Source organism: Mus caroli, chromosome 9, assembly GCF_900094665.2.
Source record: "Mus caroli chromosome 9, CAROLI_EIJ_v1.1, whole genome shotgun sequence".
Taxonomy (NCBI): domain Eukaryota; kingdom Metazoa; phylum Chordata; class Mammalia; order Rodentia; family Muridae; genus Mus; species Mus caroli.
Genome location: NC_034578.1, coordinates 119,759,108 through 119,775,218, shown reverse-complemented (window position 1 = coordinate 119,775,218; position 16,111 = coordinate 119,759,108). Strand labels below are relative to the sequence as shown.

The following is a 16,111-nucleotide window of genomic DNA, read 5'->3' as shown; positions in this document are numbered from 1 at the left end:
AAGAAGAAGAAGAAGAAGAAGAAGAAGAAAAAGAAGAAGAAGAAGAAGAAGAAGAAGAAGAAGAAGAAGAAGAAGAAAGAGAAAGAAAGAAAGAAAGAAAGAAAGAAAGGCCTCACCCTCTCTGACTCCCACTCAAATACCAGACCATAAAGTTGCATATCTTTATTTTCAACCAGATTCTTGACTTCTGAAATAAATTTGTAAATATGTTAAAACTCTTTTGATTGAGAGTAAGCACAATTTAAAATTTACACTCTTTCAAAGCAACACTGCTCAGAAACTGCATGCTTGGACATAACATCTTTAAGAACAAATTATTATAAAAAATTGTCTAAGGAAGAAAGTTAATGGCTAAAAATACTTAAAAGGAAATATAATCATCATCACCACCCACTTCATCCAAGAGCTCTATATTTAAACAAGTAGTATTTGGGGGTGTTCTCCAAAACAACTACTTACAAAATACTCTCATAATTTTACATACTACTCACTAAATGTATACTTGATTGAAAGTATAAAATGCAATTTTTTTACAAAGCACTTTTTATAAGACTCATTATCTTCAAAGAATGTATAACTTTCTACATGCTAATGAATAAAAAAATAACTGCTGGATATGTTCACATATACTTGTAATCTCAGAACTTGAGATGTAAGCAGGAGGATCATGAGCTTGACTCCAGTCTGAGCAACACAGTGGGGAGGAATGTGGATGACAAGGAATAAAAAAGCAAACGTTCACTTCCTGCTGACAGTCACAGGACTCTGGTTTCACAATCGGAGCTTGAGAAAAACCAGTAGCACCTCTTGTTAGGCAGATACTTTAATCTTCTGAGAGATTCTAACCCCTTTGTTTCCTCCTCTAACCTTCACTATGAAGATCTTAACTGCTCTAAAATTCAAAACAATATCAACTGCAAAAACAAAAAAAAATCCTAAACCTCTGAAATGGCCAAATTTAGCATTGTTTGTGTGGAGAAGCCATCTGGAAAGTGTGACTGAAGTCCTCATACTCAGCCTGGAACACAGAGAGCAGTAGTTATACTTTCATGGCTTCTGAGGTGCACAACAACTTGTTTCTAAAATGAATCTTCCAGAGATGATGACTGCTAAGTAAATAGAGAAAATTGATGCTCTTTCCTCATCTCTTGGAGCTTCTGCTCAAGATTATAAAGTTCTGGCTTCAAACTATGTAAACAGCCCTCATCTAAAATCACAAGCGTTATTATTCCTAGACCTCAGGCTCATGATTCATAATCCAGGTGTTTCACAGTCCCGGTGTGGTAGGATTTAGGTCTGAAGGCAGGAACAAAATGCTAGCCTGAGATAACATTATATTCCGGCTGTAAAATGAGACTACCTTCCTAGGCTAAACTCTTTATTCCTCCTTTGTATTTGCTGTTTCCTCAATGGGTATTTCAACCTAACTAAGCCTAGGGGTTCTTATGCACCTCTAACTCCAATTTACCCCAAGTTCTGCTGACTCTACATTTTATATGCAGAAGTGTTTCTTCCCTGTTGGCAATCAGGCACATCCGTGGACGCAAGAAGCGACTTTATGGCAATCAGGCATATTTACAGCCGGCTTTCAGGAACCGAGCGGTGAGACACGTCATCTCTAGGCAACAGCATCGGCCCTGCGTCCGTCCCTTTGCATATGGGCCATGGCACCTGCCTCAAGTCTCTTTGTGCATATTTCCCGGCCCTGATAAAAGACTCATTCTCCCTGCTCCCCCACCCCAACCTCCCCATTCAGCTTTAAAAGACCCAATCTATCTAAAAATAAATATAAAAAAGATGCATGTATCTTGGGCCCTCTATGATACTAATTTCTTTTTTAAAAGAACCATTCCTACTCCCAAGCTGCATAGAAAAACTACGTGATACACAAAAGTCAACCGGGTCATAAACCAGTAGAAACTTCATGTTCTCCTGTGGATCGGGTATAGACTGAGCTTACACGATCAGGATTGTCTTGCTGGAAAATTGAACACCGTTTGCAAAAGCGTTTGACAATATGTTTTCGGAAGAACACTGAGAGATAACTCCGGAACTTCTCTCCAACAAAGGCATAGATGACAGGGTTTAGGCAGCAGTGTGTCATTCCAAGAGTCTCTGTTGCCTGCATGGCCTGGTCTAGTCTATTAGAACTACTGCAGTTATTCAGTCCAAAGAATTCCTGGAAGGTGGTCAGGAGGAGGACAATGTTGTAGGGAGTCCAGAAGAGAAAGTAGACAATCATGATGGCAAAGATGAGCCTCACAGCCCTGTGCCTCTTCTTCTCATTCCTACAGCGAAACAGGGTGTGGAGAATTCCTGAGTAGCAGATGACCATGACAAGTAGAGGCAGGATCAGGCTCAAGATGACCATCTTTAATGTTTGGAAACTCTTCCAGAAATGATACTGAGTGTGTGGAAAGTGAGGACTGCATGTATAATGAAAACCTTCTTTCTGAGATCTGGTAAAGATTATTTCTGGGAGAGAGGCAAACACAGCCACCACCCAAGTGACTATACTTGTTATCACCCCAAAGTTGACCGTTCTGACTTTTAAAGCAAACACAGCATGGACAATAGCCAAGTACCTATCAATTGTCAGGAGGATAATGAAGAAGATTCCACCAAAATAACCAATGTGATAGAGCCCTGTGAATACTTTACACATTATATTCCCAAAGACCCACTCATTTGCAGCATAGTGAGCCCAGAATGGTAGTGTGAACAGGAAGAGCAGGTCAGAGATGGCCAGGTTGAGCAGGTAGATATCAGTCATGCTCTTCAGCTTTTTACAGTTTATCAAGATGAGGAAGACCATCATGTTACCCACAAAACCAAAGATGAATACCAGGGAGTAGAGTGGGGGCAGGAGCTGGGCTGCAATATGTTTCACATTGATTTTTTGGCAGGGTGCTGACATACCATAATCGATGTCATAGATATAGGTCGGAACTGACCCTTGAAAATCCATCCTGCAAGAGCCTATGAATAAATAAAAGACAATGCTTAATAAAGGTTAAAGCAATTGCTGGCCTACCACAATTATTGTTTTATAACTTAGTAGGTCTTTGAGGCATAGACTTCTACATTTAATTTTCCCATCATCAGATGGCTCGAAATTCACCAAAGATGCGTTTGATCAAATAAAATTTTGCTTTCCATATCAATGTGGGGTGAATTATTCTGTGAAACTGAGTTAGGTCCTATGTAATTCATGGGCTTAAGATCTCTATTGAAGATGCTGCTTCTAGGCATTTATCCATAAATCCTAGAGTTCACACAAATGCCAGAAAGAATGAGTAGTGGGTGCTAATTACTGTTCTACAGTATTACATATGCATTTGCTAAACGCTTGAGTTAACTGTTTGAGGCAAGCAATATACTGTTTATGTTTTTCTGGATAAAACATTCCCCAAGTATAGAGAGAATGAGTGTTAGTATAAAAACCACACCACCAGGAAGTAACTTACTTTGAATTTGGGCAGTATGAAACCTTAACTGACATAGGTTGCTTGTCACTCCTTGGTAACTAATAAGATCTCTCTCTCTCTCTCTCTCTCTCTCTCTCTCTCTCTCTCTCTCTCTCTCTCTCCATGGTTTCCCTTGAGCTTTCCAGAACACTGGCTCTTTCTGGATAGTAGCCAATTGGGAGAGCAGTGGAAGGGTGGGGACCAAAACTTGAATTTTCACGAATAAAGGTTTCTTAGTATAAATAATATTTACTCTTGATTCTTCATTGTTCTTGGGCCAGAAGCCAAAGGCTTCAGAGGAATTGTCACCTGTTGCTTAACAACAGGGGATTAAGTAAAGGATTTATTGCCAGGCAGCCAGAAGCCCTTCACTGGCCAGGCTGGTTAACTCTTTTTGAATCAGAGAGAAAAAGGAAAGCAAAGATGTCACTCTCACAGACACATGCACACTGGGTGAAGGAGAAAATGGCTGCATCACTACCTTGGATGGATGGATGGATGGATGGATGGATGGATGGGTAGGTGGGTAGATGGTACAGATTCCCCCTCCCCCCAGCCACCCACTCATCTTTATTTCCTCTCTCTGGCCTTTTTGTAGATAAAAGTTATTAGAAAATTACCTCATGACAAAATGTTATACAAAATGAGAGTTACAAAAGGATGTTAATATTAACTTTAAAGCAGTTTTTCATTCTATATGCTTATTTTAATTTCATAGTCACTGTTTCACATGGCCTTGTCTTATCATAGTGTACACCTGTGGCTTCATTCTTAGACTTGAATACTTTTTCCTTAAACACAAATGTATCCCAAGCATATTTCTCTTTTTAGTGTAGTGATAAGAACTCATTGTATTTCTTATTACGCAGCCTTACTTACTATTATGAGGAGTGGGTACATTCTATTCTTGATTTTAACTTTATTACATCTTTCTAGCAAACAGCTAAAACCATCTTTTAAAAATTTCTTCCTAAGATTATTTAAATCAAATCAGGAACTCTATAAAGTCATTAATTCATCTAAACAGCATTAGTTAATTCATGAAAGTTCATCTTTATGTTGATCTGCAAGAAATCTGATCAATATGGTGGGCTGATACCCATGAATTTTTAGGCTATGTGATAGTGATAGGAAAAGTCTTATCAGCTGCAAGAAGCAATCCTAAACCGAAGTCTCTTTGGGACCTTGCCTCTTACAGCTTTGTCCATGCTAAAAGATGGGTCACCTCCATTAAGGCCACCTGTTAGCCTCAGCCTTTCCTGGATGGCTTCTGACAATGGTGCTTCTCTGTAGTCAGGTTAAAATGATGTAATGTCCAAATACTCAAACAGTGTCATAGAATATAGCATCAGTAATTAAAGTAGACCATCCTCATTTTTTCTCTAAAGTTATTTCTGCTTCCTGAGTTTCCACCATCAAGAGTTCTCATATAAGTAGAAGAGATGATCAAGTAGAAAATGATTCTTTCATCTCCATGGGTGATATTCACTGTCTAGCCTCTACAACCAACTGGCTTGCCCTACTTAAATTCCACTGCTGTACTTCAAACTTTTTTTTTTTGACTTAGTTCCCTAAAGCTCTTCATACTTCCCATTTAGGTAGCTAAGAGAAGCACCCCCCCCCAAAAAAAAAATCACACCTTCAAGGCTAAGCCAGAACAAGAATTTTCTACTAAGTGTGCTGTAGAAACTTTGATGTTTGTGACCTTAGACAATTTTTAGGTTTCTCTATTTTCTTGGAGACAGTCAGGGCAAGAAGAGAAAGAGAGAACAAGAGAGCACAAGAAACTTGAGCTTCTGGTACACACATGTTCAAGGATACACACGTGACCCATGGAAAGATTTCACCTCTTTTCAGCTGATTATCAAACCAGATTTCACCCAATAGCATTGTTCTAGAAGCTAATTTTAAAAGGTAAGGATTTGCTTGCTTTAAAAAAAATTCTCTTTTTAAATATTTCATTCACAATCATGTTTCATATATTTGATGACATCACATGCTGAAACATATCCTAAATTCTTAACTTTCCTGTATCTTAAAGATTATATTTTCAGATAATTCTGTGAGCACCTGGTGCTGACAGATTTCCTCTTAGGATTTCCTGTTAAAGTTTTTACTCATCACAGAAGCTGAGCTAACTAGTCAAGCAAGGGCTGAGAGTTGACTTACCAGAGTCTCTTGTAGGGGGAACGGATGTCTCACCTCCTCTGGCTAGGAGAGCTGTACAAATCTAACATGAAGACAGTATAAAGTAAGAAACACAGTTTCTTTCAGAGAGGGTGGAGTTTAATGAGAAAAGGTATTACGTAGTGTTCAGGGTTGGGGGTGTCAGATCAGTTCTTCTTTTTTTCTTTAAAGTTGCACTTAGAGTAGAAAATAGAAGGCAGCTCTGGACTGAAAGGTTTTTGAGGAGTTTCCTTCTTCAGACTCTTTTACTTATGTTCTCTGCTCATCCAACTACACACTTCGTTAGAAATCAGAAAAATGAAAGGGTATTAATGCCAGAAAAACACTTATAGCCATTAATTAAAGCCCACATTTGAGTCAAGAGAGTCACTGTCTAAGAGACAAATAATGCATGCAATGTCTCTGCTTCTCACTGGTAAAGCCAAAATGGCAAGAGAATTTATTCTTCTCATAGTTGCTCTTGATTAAAGTAAGTTCCAGCCAATTTAAAGTGAGATGGGAGCTTTATCCCAGACACCAATCTTGCTACTTCTTTTACTCATCTTCCTCTCGCTGTCCTACATTTCACACACATATTTTTTACTGCTCAGTGTGACTCTTCAGTGTAAACTAAAACAACTGCTATCAAACAGGTTTACCATATGTTTTCCTGAAAACTAAACATATTTCTTTTTTTCCCTCATGTATCTGGTAACAAGTGACATACAAAATTACACATTTTGCATAGGCACTTATGAGTGCCTATTCTATACCAGATTTGAAGGTAACAGAGCGTCTCAATCCAAGAACATAATTTATCTGGAGCCGTGAAGGATTTTTCATGGAACAACAAAGAGAGGTGCATGATAAAATTTAGGATAATATAATAATGCCATATATGTGACTATATCAGATCAGCTGGGTGGTTGGTGGAATTTTAAAAAACATCAAGAAATGACAACGGAGCTAATAACAGCACAGACCTGCCAATGAGACACAAGAGACCCTGCAAGACACAAGACTTCTGCAGCCTGTGTATTAGGCTAAATAACAATAGTCACTTCATGGTTTGTTATAACAGGCTATTGCGTTCAGTAACTCCATTTTGCTTTATTCTTACTCCTTATTCCCAAGATATGGCTTTCTCTTTGCACTCCAGAACATCTTGTCTGCAAGGTAAGTCTAGACCACCACCAGTAGATTAATAACTCTGGCTAGCCTGGGATTGTCTGATTCAAGTTCCTGGGAATGCAAATTCTATACATAACCAGTCATTCACATTTTCCCCAAAACCTTGGAAGCAGGGAGTTGAGGCATCAGTTTGCTTCCTTTTGGGTGCATGGTGTCTTTAATAAAGACTGTTTTCTTTCTACCAATGTGTGTCTCCTGATGATTAATTTTCTATGTGGTAAATGTCCAGGCCTGAATTTGGTAGCAATAGGAGGCACTCACAGCACGTTTATAGACAAACCACAACAAAATAAACAGCAATCTTTTAATTACACACTCAGTAATATTTTCAAAATAAAAACAATTTAAAATCTTAATGTTTTAAAATCATTTTCTTAGGTAGACCTCTTCACTGCTGTTAGACAAATGTTATAATTCTGTATGTGGAGCTTTTGGGCTAATATCCACTTATCAGTGAGTGCACACCATGTGTTTTCTTTTGCAATTGGGTTACCTCACTCAGGATGATATTCTCAAGTTCCATCCATTTGCCTGTGAATTTCATGAAGTCATTGTTTTTAATGGCTGAGTAGTACTCCATTGTGTAAATGTACACATTTTCTGTATCCATTCCTTTGTTGAGGGACATCTGGGTTCTTTCCAGCTTTTGGCTATTATAAATAAGACTGCTGTGAAGATAGTGGAGCATGTGTTCTTATTATATGTTGGATCATCTTCTGGGTATATGCCCAGGAGTAGTATAGCTGGGTCCTCAGGTAATACTCTGTCAAATTTTCTGAGGAACTGCCAAACTGATTTCCAGAGTGGTTGTACCAGCTTGCATTCCCACCAGCAATGGAGGAATGTTATTCTTTCTCCACATCCTCACTAGCGTCTGCTGTCTCCCTTAACCCAAAAGCTTCAAATAACCAGGATACAATTCACAGACCACATGAAGCTCAAGAAGGAAGTCCAACGTGTGGATACTTTGGTTCTTCTTAGAAGGAGAACAAAATACTCACAGGAGCAAAAACGGAGATAAAGTGTAGAGCAGAGACTAAAGGAAAGGCCATCCAGAGACTGTCCCACCTGGGGATTCATCCCATATACAGTTACCAAACCCAGACACTATTGTGGATGCCAAGAAGTGCATGCTGAAAGGAGCCTGATATGGCTGTCTCCTGAGAGGCCCTGCCAGAACCTTACAAATACAGAGGTCGATGTTAGCTGAGCTCAGGCTTCCTAGTATAGGAGTTAGAGAAGGGACGGAAGAAGTTGAAGGGGTTTGCAACCCCATAGGAAGAACAACAATCTCAACCAACCAGAATCACCAGAACTCCCAGGGACTAAGTCACGTGTACAAAGGAGTACACATGGCTCCAGCTGCATATGTAGCAGAGGATGGCCTTATCATGCATCAATGGAAGGGGAGGTCCTTGGTCCTATGAAGGCTCAATAGATGCCCCAGTATAGGGGAATCGAGGGCAGGGAGGTAGGAGTAGGTGTAGGAGAACCCTCATAGAAGCATGGGAGGGAGGATGTGATAGGGTGTTTCGGGGAAGGAGGGAAACCGGGAAAGGGGATAACATTTGAAATGTAAATAAAAAAATCCAATAAAAAATAATTCTGTATGTGAATACTATTTACTCTTATTGTCACCATGTAGATCTAGAGCTTAGCTCTATGCTGAGATAATTTCATAGGGTAGCTGAAGATATGGGAGATCTAGCTCACCCCCCAGAGGGCAGTGTGGAGCCCTATACAGGCTCAAAAGTCACTCAGACAGGACCTCCAGTGGCCTTGGCAAGATACTTCACTTCTGAAATTCCATTGCAAATCCTGTTCAAGATGTGCTAGCTGATATGTGAAGGAATAAATGCTACTAGAAACCTTGCAGTTTGAAAATTATGCCTTGGAACAGAGCCAGGGACAAGATTGCAGTTTGCAGAAAGAAGCCCAGCTAAGTAAGACATTACCCCCTGTTAAGTGCCTGGTCCAGAGGTGTGTTCCAGTTACCTCCTGGATAAGTTTGCCTCAAGTATACACAAAGAAGTGAGGGACTATGGACCCATAGAGAAATCTTTACTAGCAAATGAATGTACATTTTTGTTAGATATTTTCTTTATTTACATTTCAAATGTTATCCCATTTCCTAGTTTCCCCTCTGAAAAATCCCCTATCCCCTCCCCCTCCCCCTGCACCCCAACCCACCCACTCTCATTCCTGGTCCTGGCATTCCTCTATACTGCGGCATAGAACCTTCATAGGACCAAAGGCCTCTCCTCCCGTTGATGGTCGACTAGGCCATCCTCTGCTACATATATAGCTAGAGCCACAAGTTCCACCATGTGTTTTCTTTGATTGGTGGCATAGTTCCAAGGAGCTCTGGGGGTACTGGTTAGTTCATATTGATGTTCCTTCTATGGGGCTTCAGTCCCCTTCAACTCCACGGGTATTTCTCTGGCTCCTTCATTGGGAACCCTGTGCTCTGTCCAATGGATGTCTGTGAGCATCCACTTCTGTATTTGTCAGGCACCGTATCTCACAACCATAGCACACTATGCTGCAACTTGGATTTTGTTCTCTGCTTTGCTCACTGCTTTTTGCATCCCAGTTTGCATGACTTTATTCTCATATATGTTGTACTTAGACTTTGACAAATTAATGCTTATGGTTAGTGTGTCCCTCTAGACTCAGTGCCCATATGGAGTATCTGAAGCCATCTCTCCTTTTGGGACACCAGTAAGTCTTTGAGCAAGTTTTCTATCTCTAGTCATTGTATTGATGTCCCTCTCCTTGCTTTGATCTCATTGCCAACAATCTCACTGAACCAATATCCAGAGCATTGTTGACAAATAGGGAGCTGCCAATCTTTCCCTTTGAGTCCAAGGGAACTCAGTGTGAATTATGAGGACACAGCAACTTCATTCTAAGTCCTTATCAGTAGTAAAATGAGCGGTGAAAACAGCAAATGAATCTTAAAAAACAACATATCTAGGGCTGGGGAAACAGCTCAGTGGGTAAACTGCTTACTGTGAGGTCTGAGGACCTCAGTTTGCATCCCCAGCATTTACATTTTGTTTTTAGTTTTTTTTTTTTTATTTTAAAAGGTATTTTTTATTAGCTATTTTCTTTATTTACATTTCAAATGCTATCCCGAAAGTTCCCTATGCCCTCCCCCGGCCCTGCTCCCCTACCCACCCACTCCCACTTCCTGGCCCTGGTGTTCCCCTGTACTGGGGCATATAATCTTCACAAGACCTAGGGGCCTCTCTTCCCAATGATGGCCAACTAGGCCATCTTCTGCTACATATGCAGCTAGAGACTCGAGCTCTGGGGGTACTGGTTAGTTCATATTGTTGTTCCACCTATAGGGTTGCAGACCCCTTCAGCTCCTTGGGTGCTTTCTCTAGCTCCTCCATTGGGGGCTTTGTGTTCCATCCTACAGATGACTGTAAGCATCCACTTCTGTATTTGCCAGGCAATGGCATAGCCTCATACGAGACAGCTATATCAGGGTCCCTTCAGCAAAATCTTGCTGGCATATGCAAGAGTGTCTGGGTTTGGTGGCTGATTATGGGATGGATCCCCGGGTGGGGTAGTCTCTGGGATAGTCCATCCTTTTGTCTTAGCTCCAAACTTTGTCTCTGTAATTCCTTTCATGGGTATTTTGTTCCCTATTCTAAGGAGGAATGAAGTATCCACACATTGGTCTTCCTTCTTCTTGATTTTCTTGTGTTTTGCAAATTGTCACTAGATATACACTCACTGATAAGTGGATATTAGCCCAGAAATTTAGAATACCCTAGTTTTTTTGTTTTGTTTTGTTTTGTTTTGTTTTGTTTTGTTTTAAAGAAAAAAGTTAAATGTGGTAGTGCAGGCCTGTAATCCCAGTCCTGAGGGACAGAGTCAGGAGGAGCTTAGACCACTAGCCAGTCTAACCAATTAGTGAGCTTCTGGATCAGTGAAAGATGCTGTCTCAAAAACTAAGGTGAAAAATGATAGAGGAAGACAACTGGTTTGAGCTCTGGCCTCCACATGTGCATGTACAGATGCACGAACCCACATACACATGCATAGACCACATACAGACAAATGTCTGATTATAACATCAACTATGCTTATTATATGAAGTGGAGGAAAACAAAAGTAAGAAAAAATAGCCATATTCTAATAATTAAAATACTAGCCCTTTTAAATACATTTCAATACTTATCTTTTCCCATGAACCCTTTTTAACTATTCTAACACATATATCACTTTAGCATCTGGTGTTTGTTTTTTTTTTTTTTTTTTTTGTTGTTGGGTGTTTTTTGGTAATGTTTCCTCAATATTGTAGCACAGTAATTTATTTGTGCTTTTAAATATTTTTATGGGATAGGCATAATGAGACACCCTTACTCTTTGAGTATGAGGCCAGCCCACTACACATAGTAAGTTCCAGGCCAGTTAGGGCTAAATAAGAGACATTGTATCAAAAATCTTTTTATTGTGGGTATGTTTCTTTATTTGCAGTTTTAATTGAGGGCTTATATCTTATCTGTATAGCTTTTCCAGTTCTGATTTGCATAGACTTATAAAACCATCATCAAGATCTGGTGATAAGGAATATACTCTTCATATGGCCCAGGAAAGTACCCTCTATCTTGCCCCGTGGGTAAGGGTCATTCTGACCTTAGGTAGAATCAGGTGGTTTTGAATTGAATGAAAAGAGAATCCCAGGTGCTTCCTTCTTCCTGCCTAGTGTCTTTTGCTCCACATCACAACATTAGCTGTGTTACAAAGCAGATAGGATCTTTTCTGTAATTTACTAACAGGAACAATGGCATACTGTCATTGTCAACATTCTTTTATTGTATAAAGGAGGAGGAAGTCTTTAGTGCCTACAAGGTTACCTTTAGGGTAGCAAGAAACTTCTCACAGTCCTTATGGAAATAAAAATATTCTACTCACCACCTTTCAGTATCACACATTGACATCTAGGTGCCTGAACAATGATGCTTGGGTTTAATGACTCCCAGTCTTTTTACCTTCCACCTCACACTTCTGTCATGGAAACTGGAATTATGCTATTTTCTCATTTCTGTCTTAGTCTTCTAGATATTTGTAATGGAAAATATAACTCTCTCCCCAACTTATATAACACTTATATGCACCATGGAAAATAACACACCATGTAAATACTCAGAGGGTGTCTGCTGTATACATTCATTAGATATGTCTGGGCATGCTATAAACTACTTAGCTGAGTTCAGAATTCTTCCCAATGTATTTGGAATCTTAATTTAATGCTGTGCTAAGACATGGATCTAAGGCAATCTTGGAGATGGTAACAGTTTTTAACTACCAATTAAGGCTTGCAGCATGCCACTGTCATCACATCTGGTCAGATCACACCTGCAGCTCTATGCATAACAGGATATCACATAAGAATCTCCTGGTGACTCTGGAACTGGCACTCTAACCTATGGCTCAGGGCAAGAGTGTTAAGTGCTTTACCATTACAGAGGAAACCACTGACACTTGGGGTTAGACACCTCTCCTAGGCTTACTAAGAAGTGACAGAACCATTCCTGTGCTGTCTCATCAACTCTTCCTAATACTGTATAAGTAGCCAGTTAGGAGAGGACAAGTTTGATGAGGCCTCTTGTTGGAAGCCAGCTCTAGTGTTTTTGTTCACTCTTGAAGGTAGCTGTGGGGAAAGTGTCTGTGGGAGCAAGACTTGGTTTTGACAGACATTAGGGTTGCTTTTTATTATTAAAATGTTTACCTGTCTTAAGTCTAAGTTACTTACTTTGCAGAGGTAGCTGGACTGCCTGTCTTTCCTCTGAGGCCAGAAACTGGAGAGTCTCTGGTGTTTAGCAATACTTGATTGTAAAATGGGGGGCAGGGGATTAAGTAAAATAGCCTTTGTTCTTATCTCCTCAGGAACCTAGGGATGGGAGTTCAGACTGAGAGTGAAAGTCACAGGAAGAAAAGGGAACTCTTTGAAAAGTGATTTTAATCTTTATTTCTAAGTTTTTCTCCAAAAAATTCTCTTCTTCAAAAATTCTCTCTAAAAATTTTCCAAAAATTTTCTCTTAATTTCCAAATTCCCTTTTATTTTCTAAATTATTCTACCCTGCTGTTCTGATGTAGTAGTGTCATGCAATGTGATAAGTCCTGTTTTTTATACCTTTTCTAATTGAATAGATCACATGGTTTTTCCAATCATCCTTTTTTTTTTTTAAAAAAAGTTCACTATAAGTTCAAATATAAATTCAAATCATAAATTAAATAAGAAGTTTACAATAGAGAATGCTTACATATGTTCCCATTGAGACTAGACATCAATTATCTTTCATTAGCTCTACAGGTTCATGAAGAGTTAAAGACCATAACTAAGCTATCATTGAGGTTTTGTATAGATAAAACCAGTCAATATTTTATCTCCTGTTCTTGTACCTACAATAAATCATTAGTCCCTTTTTATGACCTTTGGTTGTTTTATAACCTCTTAGAATGTGTTGTAAGTTGTAAATGTCTTCTTTCTATCTCAGAAGCAATTAACTCATGACACTTGAAGATCGACAGAGTTCTCATTGCAGTTTTCATATCAGAGGCCTTAACAGAACTCCTATTATAAAGGGCTCAAGAATGACTAGTATGTTTTCAGGAATTCTTAAAAGATCATGATTAAGATTTAAGAAATATATATATTCTCGTGTCTCTAGCTGCATATGTAGCAGAAGATGGCGTAGTCGGCTATCATTGGGAAGAGAGACCCCTTGATCTTGCAAACTTTATATGCCCCAGTACAGAGGAATGTCAAGGTCAAGAAGTGGGAGTGGGTGGGTAGGGGAGCAGGGCAGTGAACTTTCAGGATAGCATTTGAAATGTAAATAAAGAAAATATCTAATAAAAAAGAAATAATTTATTTGTCTGTATAGCATCCCACCAAGATGGTACAATTTGGTTGATCTGCAGAAATCTGCTCAAAAGGATGGACTAATACCTGGTGATTGTTATATGTATTTAGTAACAACAGGAAAATCATATTAATCATAGGAATCTTTCCCAAAATGTATTCCCTTTGGCCTCATCCATCATAGTTTTAAGTCTACAGTGAACCATCTCATGGAGATCACCTGGTAGTTTTTAGCTTCTCCTAGATGGCTTCTGTCATTCCCTCCCTTCAGACCTCGATGGAAAATTAGAAATAGAGGCTGACAATAGGGAAGTGTTGCACTTCTTACATCACAGTCCTTCATAGGGCAGCCATCCACCTGAACAGGGGAATAAAGGGTGGAATTGGAGATGGGAGATAGATGCTGGGTATATAAATGAAGAAACAAAAGTATCTCAATACTGCATGTTCACTAAGTTTCATGGTTATCAAAGGAGGCAGCAAGTCTACAGTTGTATCGAGGTGCCCACTAACAGATATAGATAACATTATCACCCAAGAAATGGTGGGTTGGAAGAAACACAGTTGAAGAAATTCTTGCATATCTAATAGTCATGGTGATCATCACCAGCTCTGGGTCCTCTGAAGGAAGAACAAATTAGTGTTCATCTTTCTGGGCATCTTTGTCAACACAAAAGGGCCTATGGCAGGGACTAGTTATTGAAAACATGTGTGCCTTTCTTCTCCTGGCCATATCCTCTTTCTTCATGGCTAGCCAATGCCTGGAAAGGAGAAGTACAGGAGGTTATCTAGAGGCAGACCGCAAACCAAGGCTAAGGATAAGGGTGGAGTTGAGATAGAAAAGGCAGAACCCATACTTGCTTTAGGCACAACCTTTCATAACCCAATTGACTCTAAGGACAAATTGAACTTTATTCAAGGGAAAGAAAATTATTTCATATTTCAAATAGGTTACATTAAAAGATTTAATAGTCACTGTCAATGAACCAAAAAGTACCCAGCTGATGTGGAACAAACTTTATGCTGGGGCCAGCAGGGATACAGGTCTTGATTTACATATACAGGCACACACACACACAAACACACACACTCACACTCACAAACACACTACATACTTCATCATACCAGAACCTTCTCAATGTTACATATAATATATATGGTGGTTTGAATAAGAATGGCTCCTCATAGGCTCATAGATTTGAATGCTTGGTCACCAGGGAGTGGCACTATATGAAAGGATTAGGAGTTATCGCCTTGTTGGAGTAGGTGTGGCCTTTTTAGAGGAAATGTGTCATTATGGGTAGGCTTTAAGTTTTCAAGGGGCCAAGCAAGGCCCAGTGTCTTGCTCTTCCTGCTGCCTGTAGATCTAGATATAGAACTTTTAGCTACTTCTTTAGTGCTATGCCTGCATGCCACCATGCTCCCCACCATGATCATAATGGACTAAACCTCTGAAACTATAAGCAAATCCCAATTAAATGCTTTCCTTTGAAAGTATTGTCATGGTTGTGGTGTCTCTTCATAGTAATAGAACAGTGATTAAGACAAAAGTTGGTACCAAGGAGCAAAGTATTCTATGAAAAGCCTAACCATGCTGCTTATTGGCAGAATGTGGATTTAGGGACTTTGGGAAAGTAGTTGAATGCTTTAAGTGGGGTTTAATGGGCCATATTACTAGGAGGGTGGAAGATGGTGGTGGTAAGAGCAGTATAGATTATGACAACCTGACTCAAAAGGTTTCAGAGAATATTAATAAGTGTCTAGAGGTTTTTCTTGTGATATTTTGTCAAATAATATGGCTGCTTTATGTCCTTTTCCCAAAATATCCCTAAGGCTAAATTGAAGAGTTTTAGATTAATAGTGTTAGCAGAGGAGATTTCAAGACAGCATAATATTGACTCTGTAGGGTGGATTTTACTGGTCACTCTTATGCAGCTTTATAATGAAAAGGAGCAAGCCAAACAAGGAAAAAATTGAAAAACAATGTATACTTTGAGGAGAAAAAGAGCATCAGAAAGTATAATGGAGTTAAGCCCAGTACTCAAAGGGATAAAAAGCTTAAACAAACACCTGGTGCTATATGGAATAAAGGAATTGGTGACTTCAGGACATGACCCCACCCAGCTAAGTTTCCAGCTTGTGAAAGGAATGAAAGAAAAGCTTAAGCAGTAAAGAAATCAACAACAAAAAGCTGGTAAAAAAAATGTGATTGAACAAGAGGGGTATGGTTTCCAGCCTTACTAAGTAGAATTTTGCAGCTTTAGCCATGTGGTTCTGGTTTTACAGGCAAGGATACAAGAAAAGCGTTATGGAATCTACTTCTCTGACTAAGAAAAGCCACTAATGTCAGGGGGTATCTCTGCATGGCAGCCCAGAGAGGCCAGTACATGAAGCTGTGAAA

General features: G+C 39.4%; 1 protein-coding gene across 1 annotated transcript; it reads right to left on the bottom strand.

Moving 5' to 3' along the window:
• Nucleotides 1–107: 107 nt before the first annotated feature.
• On the bottom strand, nucleotides 108–5,729 carry LOC110302023 (C-C chemokine receptor type 5). The gene is made up of 2 exons (XM_021172775.2): nucleotides 5,637–5,729; nucleotides 108–2,979 (listed from the first exon to the last, which is right to left on the bottom strand). The coding sequence occupies exon 2, from the start codon at nucleotides 2,966–2,968 to the stop codon at nucleotides 1,904–1,906; it is 1,065 nt and encodes a 354-aa protein (XP_021028434.1). The 5' UTR covers nucleotides 2,969–2,979; nucleotides 5,637–5,729; the 3' UTR covers nucleotides 108–1,903.
• Between the last annotated feature and the right edge of the window lie 10,382 nt (nucleotides 5,730–16,111).

Bases quoted from the DNA above. Each gene is read 5' to 3' on its own strand.
- LOC110302023 (XM_021172775.2), bottom strand. From the start codon at position 2,968: ATGGATTTTCAAGGGTCAGTTCCGACCTATATCTATGACATCGATTAT.